General features: G+C 34.0%; 5 protein-coding genes across 5 annotated transcripts in view; 2 read left to right on the top strand and 3 right to left on the bottom strand.

Moving 5' to 3' along the window:
* The window catches only part of Hnrnp-k (Heterogeneous nuclear ribonucleoprotein K), a 113,783-nt gene extending 105,592 nt beyond the window's left edge, over positions 1–8,191 (bottom strand). The window contains exon 1 of the mRNA XM_064051926.1: positions 8,055–8,191. The gene's annotated coding sequence lies outside the window, so the exon portion shown is untranslated. The remainder of the gene's footprint in view (positions 1–8,054) is intronic.
* A 215-nt stretch (positions 8,192–8,406) lies between these two features.
* On the top strand, positions 8,407–9,095 carry LOC135126107 (uncharacterized). Its single transcript, XM_064051923.1, has 4 exons — positions 8,407–8,546; positions 8,590–8,708; positions 8,758–8,884; positions 8,936–9,095. Exons 1-4 carry the CDS (start codon positions 8,456–8,458, stop codon positions 9,064–9,066), a joined length of 468 nt encoding a protein of 155 aa, XP_063907993.1. The 5' UTR covers positions 8,407–8,455; the 3' UTR covers positions 9,067–9,095.
* On the bottom strand, positions 9,053–10,004 carry LOC135126108 (uncharacterized). The gene is made up of 3 exons (XM_064051924.1): positions 9,785–10,004; positions 9,337–9,519; positions 9,053–9,289 (listed from the first exon to the last, which is right to left on the bottom strand). The coding sequence occupies exons 1-3, from the start codon at positions 9,862–9,864 to the stop codon at positions 9,097–9,099; spliced, it is 456 nt and encodes a 151-aa protein (XP_063907994.1). The 5' UTR covers positions 9,865–10,004; the 3' UTR covers positions 9,053–9,096.
* A 216-nt stretch (positions 10,005–10,220) lies between these two features.
* LOC135126102 (nucleolar protein 6-like) lies at positions 10,221–18,568 on the top strand. Its single transcript, XM_064051916.1, has 6 exons — positions 10,221–10,376; positions 10,433–12,126; positions 16,720–17,183; positions 17,244–17,801; positions 17,860–18,371; positions 18,434–18,568. The coding sequence occupies exons 1-6, from the start codon at positions 10,359–10,361 to the stop codon at positions 18,554–18,556; spliced, it is 3,369 nt and encodes a 1,122-aa protein (XP_063907986.1). The 5' UTR covers positions 10,221–10,358; the 3' UTR covers positions 18,557–18,568.
* LOC135126109 (LYR motif-containing protein 4) lies at positions 18,554–19,054 on the bottom strand. The gene is made up of 3 exons (XM_064051925.1): positions 18,969–19,054; positions 18,800–18,920; positions 18,554–18,692 (listed from the first exon to the last, which is right to left on the bottom strand). Exons 1-3 carry the CDS (start codon positions 19,043–19,045, stop codon positions 18,624–18,626), a joined length of 267 nt encoding a protein of 88 aa, XP_063907995.1. The 5' UTR covers positions 19,046–19,054; the 3' UTR covers positions 18,554–18,623.
* Positions 19,055–19,171: the final 117 nt, after the last annotated feature.

The following is a 19,171-nucleotide window of genomic DNA, read 5'->3' as shown; positions in this document are numbered from 1 at the left end:
AACAGAGCGCGATTCAAAAAACTTCGTACTGCGAAATTTTCCGTTTGTCGTTTTGGCACTGCCCCTTATTTATCCCCCGTTTTATTTATCCGCCGCTCAAAAACAACACTCGAAAAATCCGCAGCCAGTATTTTTAACCCGGAATTCCAGGCTTCCTTTATTAAAGAAAACGGAAAAAACCGAGCTCATTAAAAGCAATTTGGTGGAATGTCTACTACATTAATCACTGCGTATAGCAGAAATAATTAACCCCGAGCCGAGTCCTAGAAGAGCGATCCCTTGTAATTTAGCGCGTGTTTGTCCAAATTACATAAATCTCGTCCTGGCACAATCACAGACAATTTTATTGACCCACAACTGAAAATAGTTCATTGTACTTGAACCGGGCCCAGAGAAGCCGAGGAAAATATTCGATATGTTTGCTCGAAAAATAACGGGGCGTCGTCGTTCGATTTTTCCTCTAATCAAGGAACCGTTAGGCGCGCTGTAAATCACTCCGATTAGAAGTTCCAGAATTGAAACTTTCGGTAATGGTGTATAACTGTCATGGCGGATTTACTGGTGGGCTGACGGGACACGAGTCGGGACGAGTCGGTGTGGTATTCAAATTAGCATTTTAAGCGGCGATCTGTATTCATATACTAGAAGATGAATATTTCGTGTATTTACATAATGCGGAACACTAATGCATCAGAACAGGCGGAGTTTCGGATCGTGGCATCAATGGAATCAAGGAAGTTCGTGGGGGAAAAGGTGTGACTGGCGTATGAACAACTCGACACAAAGTTGCCCATTTTATCGTTTGTCAAATTAATCTTACGAAACACGACGACCGTGAGCTTGCGATTTGATTAATTGTTATGGAGAATACAAATACAATCAAGGCGGATTCATAAACCACAACTAGAGGAATGTTTTTTTTTTTACTTAAGTGGCATTTACCAAACACAATTTTGAGATAATTGAGTCATCAAATTGTACGTGGAGATGATCCGACTAATTTTAATTAACGTTTTACCATCTGCACGAAATTCTAAACATACACCAGGTGACTGGAAAATGGCGAATTAACTCTTCACTACGTGATGTATGGGAGTTTCGGAAGTTCCAAAAAAATAACAAAAATTCTTTATGATGTAGATTACGAATTTTTTTTTAGGACAATAACAACCAGTAGTCATTAATCGTTGTGCATTATTAACCAAAAAAAGAAACATTTTAATAAGACATTTATACATTATAAACAAAAACACCAAAAGAAAAATTCGTTAAAGCATAACCAACCAAACACTAGATGTTAAAAATTCCTGCCTTGTGCATAAGTAAGCTCGTTAATGTTTCCAAATTTTGATCAGATAATACTCATTTTGGCAAATGACATAGCTCTAAGAAACGAGAGGGTGGGTGGGCAGGGCTAGTAGCTACTAAGATAAAACTGATTTTGGCAGATCGACATATCCTCTAAGAAAACAGAGGGTGGGTGGGCGGGGCTAGTACCTGTTAAGATAAAACTGATTTTGGCAAATAACATATCTTCCAAGAAAAGAGAGGGTGGGTGGGCGGGGCTAGTACCTGCTAAAATAAGACCGGCATATTCTCTAAGAAAATAGAGTGACTAGTATTATCCATGTTGATGGCGTCATCACAAATTTTTTATTGGTCAAATTAAAAAACGAGTCAGATACCCCATTTTCTCGAGAATGTGATAAAACGCACGTGTTTATATAATAGTGACAAAATAAGAATTATAATGTTTATAACATTTTGTTCGATTGTGGTTTAATTAACAATTTTAGTCCTCTGTTTTGAGAATACAAAAATCATTCAAGTAGAGAAATATGTATTTTGCAAGTACGCTCCGCCCCTCCGTCTAACAACGAATGGAAAATTCATCACAATTGAGATCGGGCGGGTGGGTGGGGCTTAATTTTTGTTACGTTTTTTTTTAATATAGAGTTTTCTTTCAACAACAGGATAGTTAAACATATTGTCAGTTTCTTCTTGGGAAAAGGAGACTTCGTATATTAAGAAAAAATGGACAAAATATAATAAGCCCCACCCACCCATTCTTAATTGTGATGAATATTTTATTCATCGTGAGCTGAAGGGCGGAGTTTAGCTGCAAAATTCTCGTTTCGCTACAAGAAATTACCAAACGAAATGTTTTTAAAAGGGTAGAATTTTTTAGAAAAATATTGATGTTACGATTAAACTCCGCCCTTCGGTCTGAATGGGAATGAAAAACTCATCACAATTGAGATCGGGCGGGTGGGTGGGGCTAAATTTTTGTTTTTGTTTTTTCTTTAATATATAGTTTTCTTTTAACAACAGGATGAGTTAAACATATTGTCAGTTTCTTCTTGGGAAAAAAAGACTTCGCATGTTAAGGAAAAAAATGGACAAAATATAAGCCCGCCCACCCACCCATTCTCAATTGTAATCAATATTTTATTCATCGTGAGCTGAAGGGCGGAGTTTAGCTGCAAAATCCTCATTTCTCTACAAAAAAATTACCAAATGAAATATTTTTAAAAGGGTAGAATTTTTTAGAAAAATATTGATGTTACTATTAAACTCCGCCCTTCGGTCTGATTAGGAATGAAAAATTCATCACAATTGAGATCGGGCGGGTGGGTGGAGCTTAATTTTTGTTTTTGTTTTTTTTTTTAATATATAGTTTTATTTTAACAACAGGATGAGTTTAACATATTGTCAGTTTCTTCTTGGGAAAAAAAAGACTTCGCATATTAAGAAAAAATAGACAAAATATAAGCCCCGCCCACCCACCCATTCTCAATTGTAATCAATATTTTATTCATCGTGAGCTGAAGGGCGGAGTTTAGCTGCAAAATCCTCATTTCTCTACAAAAAATTACCAAATAAAGTGTTTTTTTAAAGGGTAGAATTTTTTAGAAAAATATAGATGTTACGATTAAACTCCGCCCTTCCTTGAGAAAAATATAGATGTTACGATTAAACTCCGCCCTTCGGTCTGATTTGGAATGAAAAACTCATCACAATTGAGATCGGGAGGGTGGGTGAGGCTTATTTTTTTTTTTGTAATATAACAAGATAGTTAAACATATTGTCAGTTTCTTGTTAGGAAAAGAATATTTCGCACATTAGGAAAAAATGGACAAAATATAAGCCCCGCCCACCCACCCATTCTCAATTGAAATCAATATTTTATTCATCGTGAGATGAAGGGCGGAGTTTAGCTGCAAAATCCTCATTTCTCTACAAAAAAATTACCAAATGAAATGTTTTTAAAAGGGTAGAATTTTTTAGAAAAATATTGATGTTACGATTAAACTCCGCCTTTCGGTCTGATTGGGAATGAAAAACTCATTACAATTGAGATCGGGCAGGTGGGTGGGGCTTAATTTTTGTTTTTGGTTTTTTTTTAATATATAGTTTTGTTTTAACACCAGGATGAGTTAAAACATATTGTCAGTTTCTTCTTGGGAAAAAAAGACTTCGCACATTAAGAAAAAATGGACAAAATATAAGCCCCACCCACCCACCCATTCTCAATTGTAATCAATATTGTATTCATCGTGAGCTGAAGGGCGGAGTTTAGCTGCAAAATCCTCATTTCTCTACAAAAAATTACCAAATAAAGTGTTTTTTTAAAGGGTAGAATTTTTTAGAAAAATATAGATGTTACGATTAAACTCCGCCCTTCCTTGAGAAAAATATAGATGTTACGATTAAACTCCGCCCTTCGGTCTGATTTGGAATGAAAAACTCATCACAATTGAGATCGGGAGGGTGGGTGAGGCTTATTTTTTTTTTTTGTAATATAACAAGATAGTTAAACATATTGTCAGTTTCTTGTTAGGAAAAGAATATTTCGCACATTAGGAAAAAATGGACAAAATATAAGCCCCGCCCACCCACCCATTCTCAATTGAAATCAATATTTTATTCATCGTGAGATGAAGGGCGGAGTTTAGCTGCAAAATCCTCATTTCTCTACAAAAAAATTACCAAATGAAATGTTTTTAAAAGGGTAGAATTTTTTAGAAAAATATTGATGTTACGATTAAACTCCGCCTTTCGGTCTGATTGGGAATGAAAAACTCATTACAATTGAGATCGGGCAGGTGGGTGGGGCTTAATTTTTGTTTTTGGTTTTTTTTTAATATATAGTTTTGTTTTAACACCAGGATGAGTTAAAACATATTGTCAGTTTCTTCTTGGGAAAAAAAGACTTCGCACATTAAGAAAAAATGGACAAAATATAAGCCCCACCCACCCACCCATTCTCAATTGTAATCAATATTGTATTCATCGTGAGCTGAAGGGCGGAGTTTAGCTGCAAAATTCTCATTTCCCTACAAAAAATTACCACATGAAATGTTTTTTTAAAAGGGTAGAATTTTTTAGAAAAATATAGATGTTACGATTAAACTCCGCCCTTGGGTCTGATTTGGAATGAAAAACTCATCACAATTGAGATCGGGAGGGTGGGTGGGGCTTAATTTTTGTTATAACAAGATAGTTAAACATATTGTCAGTTTCTTGTTAGGAAAAGAAGATTTCGCATATTAAGAAAAAATGGACAAAATATAAGCCCCGCCCACCCACCCATTCTCAATTATAATTAATATTTTATTCATCGTGAGCTGAAGGGCGAAGTTTAGCTGCAAAATTCTCATTTCTCTACAAGAAATTACCAAATGAAGTGTGTTTTAAAAGGGTAGAATTTTTTAGAGAAATAATATGTTACAATTAAAAACTCATGAAATTTCAAATCGAAAAATTGCAAAATCTAAAGATTGAAACGTCCAAAAGTTGGAAAATCGGAAAATTGGAAAATTTAAAAATGAAAACTCGAAGAGATGTGAAATTAACGAAAAAAAAAACTAAAAATTGCAAATGAAAAAATTAAAAATTGAAAACTCGAGAAACTCAAATCGAAAAATTGCAAAATCTAAAGATTGAAACGTCCAAAAGTTGGACAATCGGAAAACTGGAAAATTTAAAAATGAAAACTCGAAGAGATATCGCGAAATTAAAGAAAAAAAAACGAAAAATTGCAAATGAAAAAATGAAAAATTGAAAACTCGAGAAACTCAAATCGAAAAATTGCAAAATCTAGAAAAGTTGAAAAATTAAATTTAAACTTCAAAACTCGAAATAACGAAGGAACAAAAAAATGAAAAATTGAAGAAAATTCAAATCAAATAAGCTGCGGGAACTTTATTTACGCCACTGGTTTTTACTTTTTAGAGGTTAATCAGGATGTTTCCTGAATCGCAAAAAAAGTGATAATTTTTCAGAGAAGTGGGATTTATTTGACTGCATTTCAGGGGCGAGGGAAGTTCTGTTGAAATAACCTTCGACCATTTTTTTTTAAATTGGGTACATTTTTACATCACGTATTTTAAAAATCAAAATCTCAATTGTTAATGGAAATTTTAGAACCCGGTTTTCACCACTGTTTTCACTTTATAAAAGCCGCTTATCAAAAGAGATTTCAAATCCCATTTTACAGTAATAGACCCGCCCACCCACCCTCTATTTTTTAGAGGGTATGTCATTAGCTAAAATCAGTCTTATCTTAGGAAGTATTGAAAAAATTAAAATTGAGTAATTTCAAAACCAAAAATTAAATTAACAAGAAACCGAAAAAATTAAAATTGAAAAACAAAAAACATAAAATCAAAACATTTAAAAATCGAATATGTAAAAAAATAACGAAAATAGAAATCGAAAACTCAAATCGAAAAATTGCTAAATATACGAATTGAAAAATTCAACATTTTGTGGAGAAAATAAAACAACAAATATGTGAATCAGTTTTTCTCAGACAAAAATTGTGATACATAAAATTCGCAAAATCAAATCTTATAATTTCTCGAAAAATCTGGACTTATTTACCTTCGATCAAATTTCGATATTACAATTTTCCATTTTTCAGATTCTCAGTTTTTGATTTTTCGTTTTACATTTATGAGAGAAAATGGAAGATTCTTCGACGCAAACTATTTTCACTCAAACAAAGTCGACAATGTTTTCCATGAAGTTTACAGAATTTGATAAAACGAAAACAGTGGTGATAACCTTGTTCCAAAATTTTCATTACTGAGATTTTGATTTTTAAAAACACGTGATGTAAAAATTTCAAATTAAAAAAAAGAGAAAGTCAGTATAAAAAATTCGCAGAATCGAACCTTGTAATTTATCTACGAAAATGGATGATTGTGCTTCATGGACGAAGGAAGTTCTATTCAAAAACTTATCTCCCAAAATAATGATTCGTCGTAATAATGAGAATATCAACCGTAAGACTCCACATTGTAACAAGATTACTTTTACCAAGAAAACCTTGACTAATAATAGTTCTAGTCTTGACTAGTGTCAACATGATCAAATACGCACTTACATAAAATAAATATTTTTTAAGTTAATTATGAAAAATATATCAATTAATTTATTAAAAAACTTGCTAGTAACCGACTTTGCGGTGTTTTATGTAACTAGCAAGTATTAATTAAAAACAAGTTAATAAACACAGGCGTTTTTGATATTTTGATCCTGTTCAAACAGGCACGAAATGTTTGCAAAATTGAGTAGATAAAAGATCACGTTTTGTGTTATATGGAATGAAGACTCTAGAATTTGCCAAATGATGCTCATCGCCAATCGATTTAAATAAACGAACAGAACACTGATATAAAAAACAAAACGTGTTTTACGGGCCATTAGGAAATACCACGAACGAAAAAATGCAGCCACTGTTCTCAAGAACGTCTTCCAAATCCTTAAATATATAACAATTGTTATCTACTAAATTAAACATGACTATTTAAAACAAGTCACGAGTGTCAATAATGTTGTAGAAAAATTTGGAAACATCATCATGCTGTCTCTCTTCTTTCCTTCCAAACTATTGATAACGAGTTAGTGAAACCACTATTCCGATTAAGCAGGAAACTCTAAACAAAAGAACACAAAAACAAACAACTTTCAACATCAAAAGAATAATTAATCGCTAATCAATTAGAAACGTTTGAAGTAATCTCCTTCCTCTTACAAATGGCTCAACCAGGAGACGAAGCCCAGACCCCCGACATAAATAAATTACATAAATTTTTCCTTTACAGCCCAACCGACACAAGTAAAACATTTCCACCTTCCTATTTTTGCATTAGACAAACAAACAGTGGCCGGTATTAGTTTATGATGTGATTTACAGCCGCGATAAATCTACTCAAAGCCATTTACTCACAAAATCGACATAAAAAATATTTTTAAAACACTCCTAGTTGTACTCGAAGCCAGGAAAACGCGTCCATTGCCAACGTAATTGCAACATCAATATCGCATCCTTGTAAACGAAAAATTAGCATAAAACTAATTAAATTGATAGCATCGTCGTGTTTACGCGAACGTAAGCCTCCTTGCGCAAATCAACACCTGTACCTGTGTTGAATCACCCAGGATCGAAATTTTGGCGCAACGATTGTTGCTTGTCTTCAACCTCGAATTCTTTCGCCGCATTCTTTGTTCGACCAGACACGCTGCTTAATTTTTTCTTCGACGTGTTTTCCTTGACATTGGCAAAGGGGATTTATTGGCATCGAGCACAATGCGACGTGGCCAGGGGGGCGACGCCGGCCGAATTCCCCGTATCGACAAAACACAAATGACCGTTGCTCTACCTACAATCCAAAGACAAATAAACGAGTCCATGCATTTGTATCGATTGGCGATAAGCCTAATGTCGGCTAAATTGAATGTAGTGCACATCACGATAAAATATTACTCGTTCGAAGGCATTTTCCCCTTGTAGCAAAGCCGAGTTGCTAGGGAACATTATTGGTACAACAAACGTAAAAATACACAAATTGTTTGATTGTCCACATGAAATCATTATCGCGAACATGCGATTGAGGTTACGGTGGAGACGCGTTTACGGCCAAAATGCCCCATTATCACATGGCAACGGACGAGACAAAGGGTGCACTTAATTACCGCCGGCGCCCCGCGCTCTAGCGACCAAACAACATCCAACGACTTTTTTCATGCAGAAATTACACACTCACCTGACGCTGACTCAAGACGAAAACACAATTTCAAAAAACACGAAAAAAATGAGTACAAACGGCAATGGCGTCAGAAGATGCTAAATTATGTATGCTTGTTGATAAAGCACGTACCCCCTGGAACACGCATGATCGACATTTTGTTTGAAAAAGCGACGCCGACGCCATCTTTAGGGGCCGCGAGCGGAAACTGCAATACCGACCGGAAAAAACACTAAATCCGTGGAAATTAAAATCACAAAAGTTACACAAACGTCGTAAATTCAGTCTTGCGATTCGTGTGTACCAATTTAACCCTGAATTAAGTTTTTACGCGCGAAACAAATTAATCGCTGGGTTGATATTTTGTGACGACCTGTATTACCGACAGCGACGCTGTCAATAACTTTCGAAGCGGCAAAATGGGTAACGATATAAAACTTCCAGTTTCTCGTCGAACGCAGCTACTGGAGTCCCAAAAGGCCCTGCAAGCCGACGCTAGAGCCCTCATAAGTATATTAACCCCGCTTAAATCACCCTTCACGTTTTTTTGTAGTTCTCGAGATTCAGAAAATTTCCAACCAACTTGAAACCATTGACAACCAAATTCAAAGAGTGGAACGTAACATAGCGCAAATAAATCAAAACAATGAATACTATAAGAGGACTATACAGGTTTTTGGACCACTTAAGAAGTACTAGCAAACAACTATAATGATTTTAGGATTTATCAAAAACGCTGCACCAATTGAACATTGAGTGCCTGAACGAAAAACTGAGTGACGAGCGCTTCATGGAGACAACAAACGCTCATCTGCAAGATCTGGAGGAACCTAACAACTATGAAACAGGTTTCATTGTAATCCAAATCCTTCTCTATCTACACACTTGAATACTTGCAGCCCCCATCCTAGACGAGTATTCTTCGGCTAAAATCGCCACATTACAAAGTTCAGTGGACGCTTTAAACGCGACCATAACAACCAACCAGGACTATATAGAAAAAATAATTACAAAAGTAACCCAAAATTAATATTATTTATAAGTAAGAAAATCGTTCTAACTACAACATAAAGTCGCACTTTTTGACGGCGTCCATTTGCCTTTTGACCATCGCCGCCTTCTCCTTTAGCACCTTCTCCAAACACGCGTTCTCCTCTTGAGTTTTTTTTATCCGCGCTAGTAACCCCTCTTTGGTCAGTTTCAAATACTTCGCGTTGATTGCATTCATCACCTCTTCTTGCGACATCGCCAACCTATAACACTCCAATCAGTCACCGAAAACCCGTCACCGCAGCCCTACCGAACATTGTCGTCTCGGCGCTCCAGCCCCTTTATCGTCTCCAGCTTCTCCTCCACGTTCTGCGCCTCCCAGAACACCCTGATGTTGTTCTTGAGCTCCTCGGAGATGCTCTTAGTGATTGATTCGTGAATTTCCGTGGGACACGTCCCCAGCTTGGTCACCACCTCCCCCATGTCGAGAGCGCTGCAAATACACCAATTATACCTCGGAGTCTGCTTTGTGGCGTCCCACGTCGGTTCGGAAGAGCGGTCAGGCCGGGACCGGTGCAATATGATTGCGAAAACAACATATTTGCACGAGCCACAACCTAACTGACCGTTCCGCGCTGGAAATGCAAATAGTCGAAGCAGGTAAGAACGGACAAAAGTAAATGTAGGTGTCAAAATGGAAACGAGAAAGAGCCGTTACAAAGAATTTCAACAAAGCTTAGGGCATTGACATTTCGTACCTGACGCCCGAAGGGATCTCTTCCGCTATTTTTTCCAGAGCGGCCAGCGCCAGGCCGGGGTGCTCCGTGTACGGGTTCATGGTGGAAAAGGTGGGGCGAAAGACGGGAATTTGGGGCTGCTATCCACGAACGACGCGTTTTTAGCGGGACTTTGAGCGATAAGAGCACAAACAAAAAGTTTTGAAAAGAAACGGAGACATGCGCGTTTGACAGACCGGCGACATTTTGTGACGCGTCGGTAAAGCAGAGCCCCGTCAAAACTGAAAAATTAAAAAAATTAATTCTTACGACTTTGTTGCATTTATTCAACAATTTGCACTCGCGTTAGACGAAAACGATTAAATTGGCTTTTAATAATCAACTGCTTTGAAACAAAGTAGATAAATTGTTAACACAGTAGTCCAGAAGTAGTCATCCAGTAGATCTAGTTACATCTCAGTAGACTATCCGTACTATTAATTTTCAATTTTTCAAACACGTGCGTATTATTATTTATCACAAAATAATATACAGTGGTTCGTGAGTCCTAGCAATACTTTAATTTAAGTTAGCCAATCCTCAAGACTGACTCGATATGCATTTATCAGACGACGTAAGTAATTTTGACTTTGAGGTTAAGTCTCCCCAATAATCAAATTTTTCCTTAAGGAACACGATTTGAGCGACGATTCTCACGCAGAAGAGTCCAGCGACGACGAAGTAGGTGCCAAAAGAAAGCTCCCACAACCCACGACTCCTTTAAAAAAAGTTAAGTATGAAAACATAACCTCCAAACCAAGCAAGAAGTCCAAAAACGACTTATATAAAGCCCCCACGGTCGAGGAATTAAACGAACTGAAGGAAACCCAGAACTTGTACAACAACAACCTATTCAGACTGCAAATCGAAGAATTAATTAAAGAAGTGAAAATTAAACCTAAACACCGAAAAACGTTTACAGCATGGTTTGACCAGTTTCAAACCCTATTAACAAATTTGCCGGAATATAACATCACCTTGTCTGATATCAAACTAAAGAACAAGAAAAAGGAAACCGACAAAAGCAAATTGGTTAATTTTATCGCCAACAAGTCACTCGAGTGTGATCAAGATTTCATTGTCAAGTTGATCAAACCAGAACGTAGCGAAATCGTGGGTTTAGACAGAGTTAGTGCCCTCCCAGGCCCCAAACTGCACGTCGACGTTAACCTAAAAATGCCCAGAGACTGTTTCAACGTCAAAGACTACCTCAACAACAGATATTTTGTCAAGAGATACTATTATCTGGGGTACGTTTTCTATTATTTGAAAAAGCAAGACTTGGGGGGCGAAATTACGTGGTGCTTCCACAACGACAACGAGCTACTTCCTGTTGTAAAAGTTGCTTTGGGTGAGAAAATCACGATTAAAATTTTTGCAACGCCCTGTGACAATTATTTCAAAGTATCGCGATGTGGCGCGGACATTAACAACGTTAAAATCAACACTTTTACGACAGATGAAGTCACAGAAAGCGCGACTTTATTTTACAACGCTTCGCTAGCGCACGATTTGACTCTAACCATAAACCAAAATTTTGTACAAGAGAGTTTATCTGAACTACCAAATGCGCAAGAAGCGATCAAACTAATTTATATTTGGCTGGTCCAAAGAGGTTTGCAGTCGGGTTTAGGCGCCTTTACTGAGGACCTAATTGTCTACTTTGTTGTATATTTAGTAACGAAAAAAAGAATTAACAAACATATGAGTTCATACCAAATTATTAGAAACTTCTGGAATTTTATAACTGAAACTGACTTAACTCAAAATCCGATTAGTCTCAACGACGATTTAAAAACTGACGTTTTGGACACGTTTCAAGCGAATTTCGATGTCGTTTTTCTGGATAAAACCGGCTTTTATAATGTTGCGGCGTTTTTGGACGTCAACGTTTATAGAAAAATTAAAACTGAGTGTGGGTTGGCGTTTAAATTGTTGGATGACGGGGGAATTAATTCTTTTCATTCGTTGTTCATCACGAAGTTGCCTCTGGAGCTCCAGTATGACTTAATTCTGACTCTGAAAAGCGATTCGAATTTTGAAAATATTCTGAGTGGGATGGATCCAGACGTTAGGACGAAGTTCCTAGGGTTTTTTAACCTCTTTGTTACTAAAAATATATCCCATGTTTTACACAGAGGTTTCAATAAACGGGCTTCTCTCATTGTGCCGCTTGTGGCTGAAAATCAAAAATCCAAATTGTTGTTTGGTATCAATTTGGATCCGAGTGACGCTTTTAGTATTTTGGAACGAGGACCAGCTCTTAATGATCCAGAAGAGAAGGAATTTAAGGAGTTTTGGGGCGACTTGACTAGTGATCGCAGGTAAGTTCAGTAATTAGTTGATTGGCTGATTGCAAATTAAGCCCGTCCCACAATCTCAACGTCCAATCAAAAACACATTGTCAACAGAGAACATAGAGAAGCGTCATAGTTTAAATTAAATGAGGATTAAATTTCGATTTTTCAATTTTTGACTTTTATAAACTCTTTATTTGTCGACTTTTCAGGTTTTTTGGTTTTTCAATTTTTCTTTTTTTTTCAGGTTTCGATTTTTCAACTTCACTTTTTTTCAGTTTTGGGATTTTTCAGTTTACTTATTATTCAATTTTTCGATCTTACGATTTTGCAGGTTTTTGATTTTTCAATTTTTCGATTTTTTTAAGGTTTCCATTTTTCGACTTTTTTTGATTTTTCGATTTCTCAATTTTTCGATTATTTAGATTTTCAGTTTTTGAGTATTTCAGTTTTGGGATTTTTCAGTTTTTCGATTCGTCAGTTTTTCGTTCATTTTTCAGTTTTTGATATTTCAGTTTTGGGATTTTTCAATATTTCTGTTGTTCGACTTTTCCATTTTTGACTTCTGGATTTTTCGATTGTCGATTTTTTACTTTTTCGATTTTTAAATTTTAGATTTTTCAATTTCTCGATTTTTCATTTCAGTTCTTGGATATTTCAGTTTTCCAAGTTTTCGAATTTTTCAAATGTTTTGATTTCTTAATCAATCGATTTTTCGACTTCCCGGTTTTAGATTTTCTGTTTTTCGTTTTTTCAAATTTTCAATTTTTCTAATTTGACATTTATATACTGTCAATTTTTCGATTTTTCAATTAATCGATGTTTTGATTTTCCCATTTCTTGACTTTCGAGGGTTTCGATATTCCTGTTCTTCAATTCTTTAGTTTTTCGATTTTTAAGGTTTTTGGTTATTTATTTTTTAATTTTTTTAAGGTTTCAATTTTTCGACTTCACTTTTTGGATTTTTCTATTGCTCAATTTTTTTACTTTTTAGGTTCTCAGTTTTCGGATTTTTCAGCTTTTCCATTTTTCAATTTTTCGATTTTTCAGTTTGGGATTTTTCAATATTTTGATTCTTTGACTTTTCGACATTTGGCTTCTGGATTTTTCGATGTGTCGATTTTTTTACTTTTTCGATTTTTAAATTTTAGGTTTTTTAATTTTTTAAATTTTAGATTTTTCGATTTTTCATTTCAGTTCTTCCGATGTTTCAATTTTTTAAGTTTTCGAATTTTTCAAATGTTTCGATTTCTTAATCTTTTGATTTTTCGACTAGATTTTCTGTTTTTCAATTGTCATTTTGTCAAATTTTTGATTTTTTAATTTTTCAAATTTGACTTTATAAACTTTCAATTTTTCGATTTTTCAATTAATTAATCGATGTTTTGATTTTCCCATTTCTTGACCTTCGAGTGTTTCAATTTTCCTGTATTTCAATTCTTTAATTTTTTTATTTTTCAGATTTTTGATTTTTCAATTTTTCGATTTTTTAAGGTTTGTATTTTTCGACTTCACTTTTTTGATTTTTCGATTTTTCAATTCTTCGACTTTTCTATTTTTGACTGATTTTTCGATGTGTCTACCTTTTTACTTTTTCAAAATCGATTAAATGAAACATTATAAAATCGTGAAAATGAAAATTAAAAAAATCAAGAAAATGAAAAATAAAAATCGAGAATTTGAAGAAATAAGGAAACGAAAAATTAATTCATTGAAAAAAAACGAAAAAATGTGGCTTAAAAAATTGGTCGAAGGAAAATAAATCCAGATTTTTCGAAAAACTATAATATTTGATTTTGCGAATTTTATTTTTTATAATAACCCTTATTTTTTAAATTGGAAATCGAATATTGAAAATTTGAAAAATTGAATAAGCGAAAAATTATAATTTTGTGTTTTTTATTTTTTCGTGTTTCAGGTTCATAATTTTTCGCTTTTTCAATTCCAATTTATGCAATTTCCTAAGTTTAGATGTTAGTTTTTTATTTTTTGGTTTTTCAATTTTTCAGATTTTTGATTTCTATTTTTCATTTTTCCGATTTTTTAATTTTAATTTTTTCAACTTCATATCACAATTTTTATTTTTTCCGACTTCTTTAATTTCCAATATTTCACTTTTACAATACATTTTTTTTCAGTTTTGCACTTTTCGATTTTTAGCTTCCTTAATCTTTATTCTTTCGATTTTTGAATTTTTCGTTTCTTCAATTTTTCAAGTTCTTGATTTCCAATTTTTATAGTTTTCAAAGTTCTTTTTTATTTTAGATTTTTCTATTTTACAATTTTGCATTTTTTCCATTTTTTTATGCGAAAAGTTTAAAAATCGAAAAATTAGAAAATCGGAGAAAAATTGAAAAAATCCAAAACTTGAAAAAATGAGAAATCGAAAAATCAAAAAAGTGAAAAATCGAAAAATTGTAACTCGAAGAGTTGACGAAACGAAAAATTGAAACATCGGAAAACTAAAAATGGAGAAACTTAAAAATCGAAAAAAATAATTAATCCAAAAACCGGAAAAAAACGAAAATTGGAAAATCGAAAAATATAAAAAAAAAATCTGAAATCGTAAAAATGTGAAAATTTTTAAAAATCATATAATAATAATTTATGACATATTTAAAATGAACACTAAAAAAATTGCAAATCAAAAATTGAAGAAACAAAATAGTGAAAATTGCACAAACTGAAAAATCTAACATCGAAACGAAAAAACTGCAAATCGAAAAATTACAGAAATCAAAAATCGAAAGGTTAAAATTGAGAAACTTAAAAATCGAAAAATCAAAATTTGTATTGTAAAATCTATTTTTGGATTCACGAGTTTTTGGTTTTTCGATTTTTCAGTTTTTAGATATTTCAGTTTTTGGATTTTTCAATATTTCAGTTCTTCGGCTTTTCTATTTTTGACTTCTGGATTTTTCGATGTGTCTACCTTTTTACCTTTTCAAAATCGATTAAATGAAACATTATCAAATAGAGAAAATGAAAATTAAAAAAGTCAGGAAAATGAAAAATTAAAATCAAGAATTTGAAAAAATAAGGAAACGAAAAATTAATTCATTGAAAAATTAATTCATTGAAAACAAACGAAAAAATGTGGCTTAAAAAAATTGGTCGATGGAAAATAAATCCAGATTTTTCGAAAAACTATAATATTTGATTTTGCGAATTTCATTTTTTATAATAACCCTTATTTTTTAAATTGGAAATCGAATATTGAAAATTTGAAAAATTGAATAAGCGGAAAATTATAATTTTGTATTTTTTATTTTTTCGTGTTTCAGTTTCATAATTTTTCGCTTTTTCAATTCCAGTTTTTGCAATTTGCTAATTTTAGATATTAGTATTTCATTTTTTGGTTTTTCAATTTTTCCGATTTTTGATTTCTATTTTTCATTTTTCCGATTTTTTGATTTTAAATTTTTCAGTTGTATATCACATTTTTTCATTTTTTTATTTCCTTTATTTTTCAGTTGTTCGAGTTTCTAATTTTTAATTGTTCCGACTTTTTTAATTTCCAATATTTCACTTTTACAATACATTTTTTTTCAGTTTTGCACTTTTCGATTTTTAGCTTCCTTAATTTTTATTCTATCGATTTTTTAATTTTTCGTTTCTTCAATTTTTCAAGTTCTTGATTTCCAATTTTTAGAGTTTTCAGAGTTCTTTTTTATTTTAGATTTTTCTATTTTACAATTTTGCATTTTTTCCATTTATTTTATGCGAAAAGTTTAAAAATCGAAAAAGTGGAAAATCTTAAAATTGTAACTCGAAGAACTGAAGAAACGAAAAATTCAAACATTGGAAAACTAAAAATGAAGAAACTTAAAAATCGAAAAAAATAATTAATCCAAAAAGTGAAAAAAAACGAAAATTGGAAAATCGAAAAATATTAAAAAAAAAATCTGAAATCGTAAGAATGTGAAAATTTTAAAAAATTATATAATAATAATTTATAACAAATTTAAAATGAACACTAGAAAAATTGCAAATCAAAAATTGAAGAAACAAAAAATTGAAAATTGCACAAACTGAAAAATCTAAAATCGAAACGAAAAAAGTGCAAATCGAAAAATTACAGAAATCAAAAATCGAAAGATTAAAATTGAGAAACTTAAAAATCGAAAAATCGAAATATGTTTTGTAAAATCTATTTTTCGACTTCACTTTTTTGATTTTTCGATTTTTCAATATTTCAATTCTTCGGATTTTTTTCTATGTGTCTACCTTTTTACTTTTTCGATTTTTCAATCTTTTGATATTTTAATGTTTCAATATTTCTTAATCTTTCGATTTTTCGACTTCCTGGTTTTAGATGTTGTTTTTCAATTTTTCGATTTGTTAATTTTTCATTCCCGATTTTTCGATATTTTAATTGTCAATTTCTCAATTTATAAATTGTACAATTTTTAACTTTCCGATTTTTCGATTTTGGCTTATTTCGGTTTCTCAATTGTTCGACTTTTCTCAGGCGACGAGTTGTAGTGAATCAAGTTTTTTTATTGGCATCGACTATTTAAATTTGGCGCTTGAGGACTCCAATGTCAATAAGGGTGGTTTTGCAAAATCAGCCTGTCGCATCTATATTAATCTATGTTGTCAACGTCGACTTGATTTTAGGTTTAAAGACGGCTCAGTGTGCGTCGCTGTCTACTTTAAAACCGAAACGGTGAAAGAAAGGCGGGGAATCGTCACAACTATAGCAGACAGGGTTGCCACCCGAAACCTAGGTCTCCAATATAGCTTACACTACAACGACTTTGAAGACTTATTGGTCAATAAAAAAGTAGTGGCGGCTTATCCAATGGGAACCAACGAAGAATGTTGCTTGAAAGCGATTTCCGCCGGGGACCAACTAGGAAAAAAATTGAGGGGGTTAGAAATGCCGCTATCCATAACAGGGGTTCAAGGGATTTCAGACACAGTCAGTATGACAGAAGTATTCCCTCCAATTTCCACCAATTACAGATGCGGCAATAAAATCACCACCACGCTAGAAAACAACATAATTATCAATGACAAAAAAGACAAAGTTGGTGTCATTCCAAGATACATAAAACCGATAGAGTACGTCCTCCAATTAGGTAAGTAATCACACGATTCGCAGTGGCGCCATTTTATAACCACGTGAATTTATTTTATAGAACACAGCTCAAAATGGCCGAAAAACTTGACCACCCTCCGCCACATGAAAACCGCCTTCTACTTAGAAATCTCCAAACTCTTGTCAAAAAAACACAAACTAATTACAAGCGTAAAACCCGACCACTTGGACGTGCTTTATGAAGGCTACGTCTTCCGGTACCGCCTCTTCCTCCCCAGGGAGGTCGGTCTTTTGAAAAAAGAGTCCACCAATAACGGCACGACGCTCTACAAAGACACGCCCGAGAGTCGCCAATTCGAGGTTCAGTTCAACATTCTCCCTAAATTAACCGGGGCTTTGAAAGGTCTGCAGTCCCAATTCCCGAGCTTTGGCCCCGCCACTGCTCTAATCAAGCGGTGGCTAAGGTCACAACTCATCGACTGTCACCACTTCCCGGACCACGTCATCAACTTACTCAGCGCCTCGTTGTATTTGAACCAATCGGCGTTCAGCATTCCCAATACCCCACAAATCGGGTTTTTAAGATTCCTCAAGTTCTTTACAGAGTTACAATGGCAGATACAACCAGTGGTGGCTAATTTTAACGACGAAATTACAAGTACGTACGTGGATTTTGGTTATAAAATTGATTTAATTGTGTTTTTGTTTTTTTTCAGAGGAAACTTTAGCCGAAATTGACTCCAAACTCCTACAGAACCGGGACGCCTACCCGAATTTGTTTGTAGCGACGGCGTACGATGGGTGCGAGTCGGTGTTCACGAAAGTGGCGCCCTCTAAGGAGGTTTTAAGGCGGGTTAAGCAACTAGCAGGGGAGACTTTAAATCATTTTAGTAAGATTGTAAGGGATGACAGTTTTATAAGTATCAAAAGCTTGTTTATTCCGAATTTGGGTGGCTATGATGTTGTTATACACCTGCGCCCCCTTTTGAACCCCGTCAGGCACGAACAAGTGATTGTGGACGAGTTAGAAGGACAGGTTGTTTTGAAAGCTTTTGATGTCAAGGAAGCCACAAAAATTCCAGTTGTTGATTTTAATCCTGTTGAGTGTTATTTGAAAGAGTTGAGGAACGACTATGGAGAGTTTGCGAATTTTTTCCATGATAGCTACGGCGGAAACGTGATTGGGGTTTTGTGGGTACCCAAAGCTGTGGAAAGTCGGGATTTCAAGGTAAAGAATAACGTCACGAAAAATTCGTCAAACAGATAACTGTAATACAAATTTTTATTTAGGTTTGTTACGTTGGAGGGAGGAAATTGAAAGACGGAAAGTTGGTTTTAAACATAGATGCCTTGATTGAAGATTTTTATATTTTAGGAAAAGGTTTAGTTAAGTCAATTGACAAAATAAAGTAAAAGTGAAAGCGCTCTATTGTGTTTTATTATATCTATAATATCAAATATGAACCTAAATAACAATCAATTATTTCTTTTGTGACATCACATGTTCAATGACGAGTTTATCGGTGCTGTACAGTTGACCTATAATAACCTGAAAAAAACAAAAATTGCAGCTATTAATCCCCCATAAATAACAAACTAATCTGATATTGCGCAACTGAAAAATTCCACAAAAAACACAACGTGAATCAAACCCACCTGTTTTTTGATAGTTTCCAAACTCCTGGCCGCCTCCTCCAATTTGTTCCTAATAACGTCTTCATCCCCTAGATTCCTATTTTCCCGAAAACTGTCTCGTATCCTCCTCAAGGCATATTGTCTGACCCCAAAAAATTAGAACAAGGTCGCACTACAAAAACCGACTCACCTAAAATTGTACGACGGAAACTTCTTCGATTCGCTAATGAGCGACTTATACAGCTGCAACGCCTGTCTTTTACTCATTTTTCGAAATTTTCACTCTCCGGCGTCGAGACTTAACCTCAAAAAAAGCAAGGTTATGTCCAGTCGACAGTTGCCAATTTTTGACAGTGAGACTAAAACACTAAAATTAACAATTTTAATTGAACA

The sequence above is a fragment of the Zophobas morio genome, unplaced genomic scaffold, assembly GCF_036711695.1.
Source record: "Zophobas morio isolate AGI-343-1 ecotype UQ-CSIRO unplaced genomic scaffold, CSIRO_AGI_Zmor_V1 ptg000010l, whole genome shotgun sequence".
NCBI classification, from domain to species: Eukaryota; Metazoa; Arthropoda; class Insecta; order Coleoptera; family Tenebrionidae; genus Zophobas; species Zophobas morio.
This window is presented reverse-complemented; position numbering and strand designations above follow the sequence as displayed.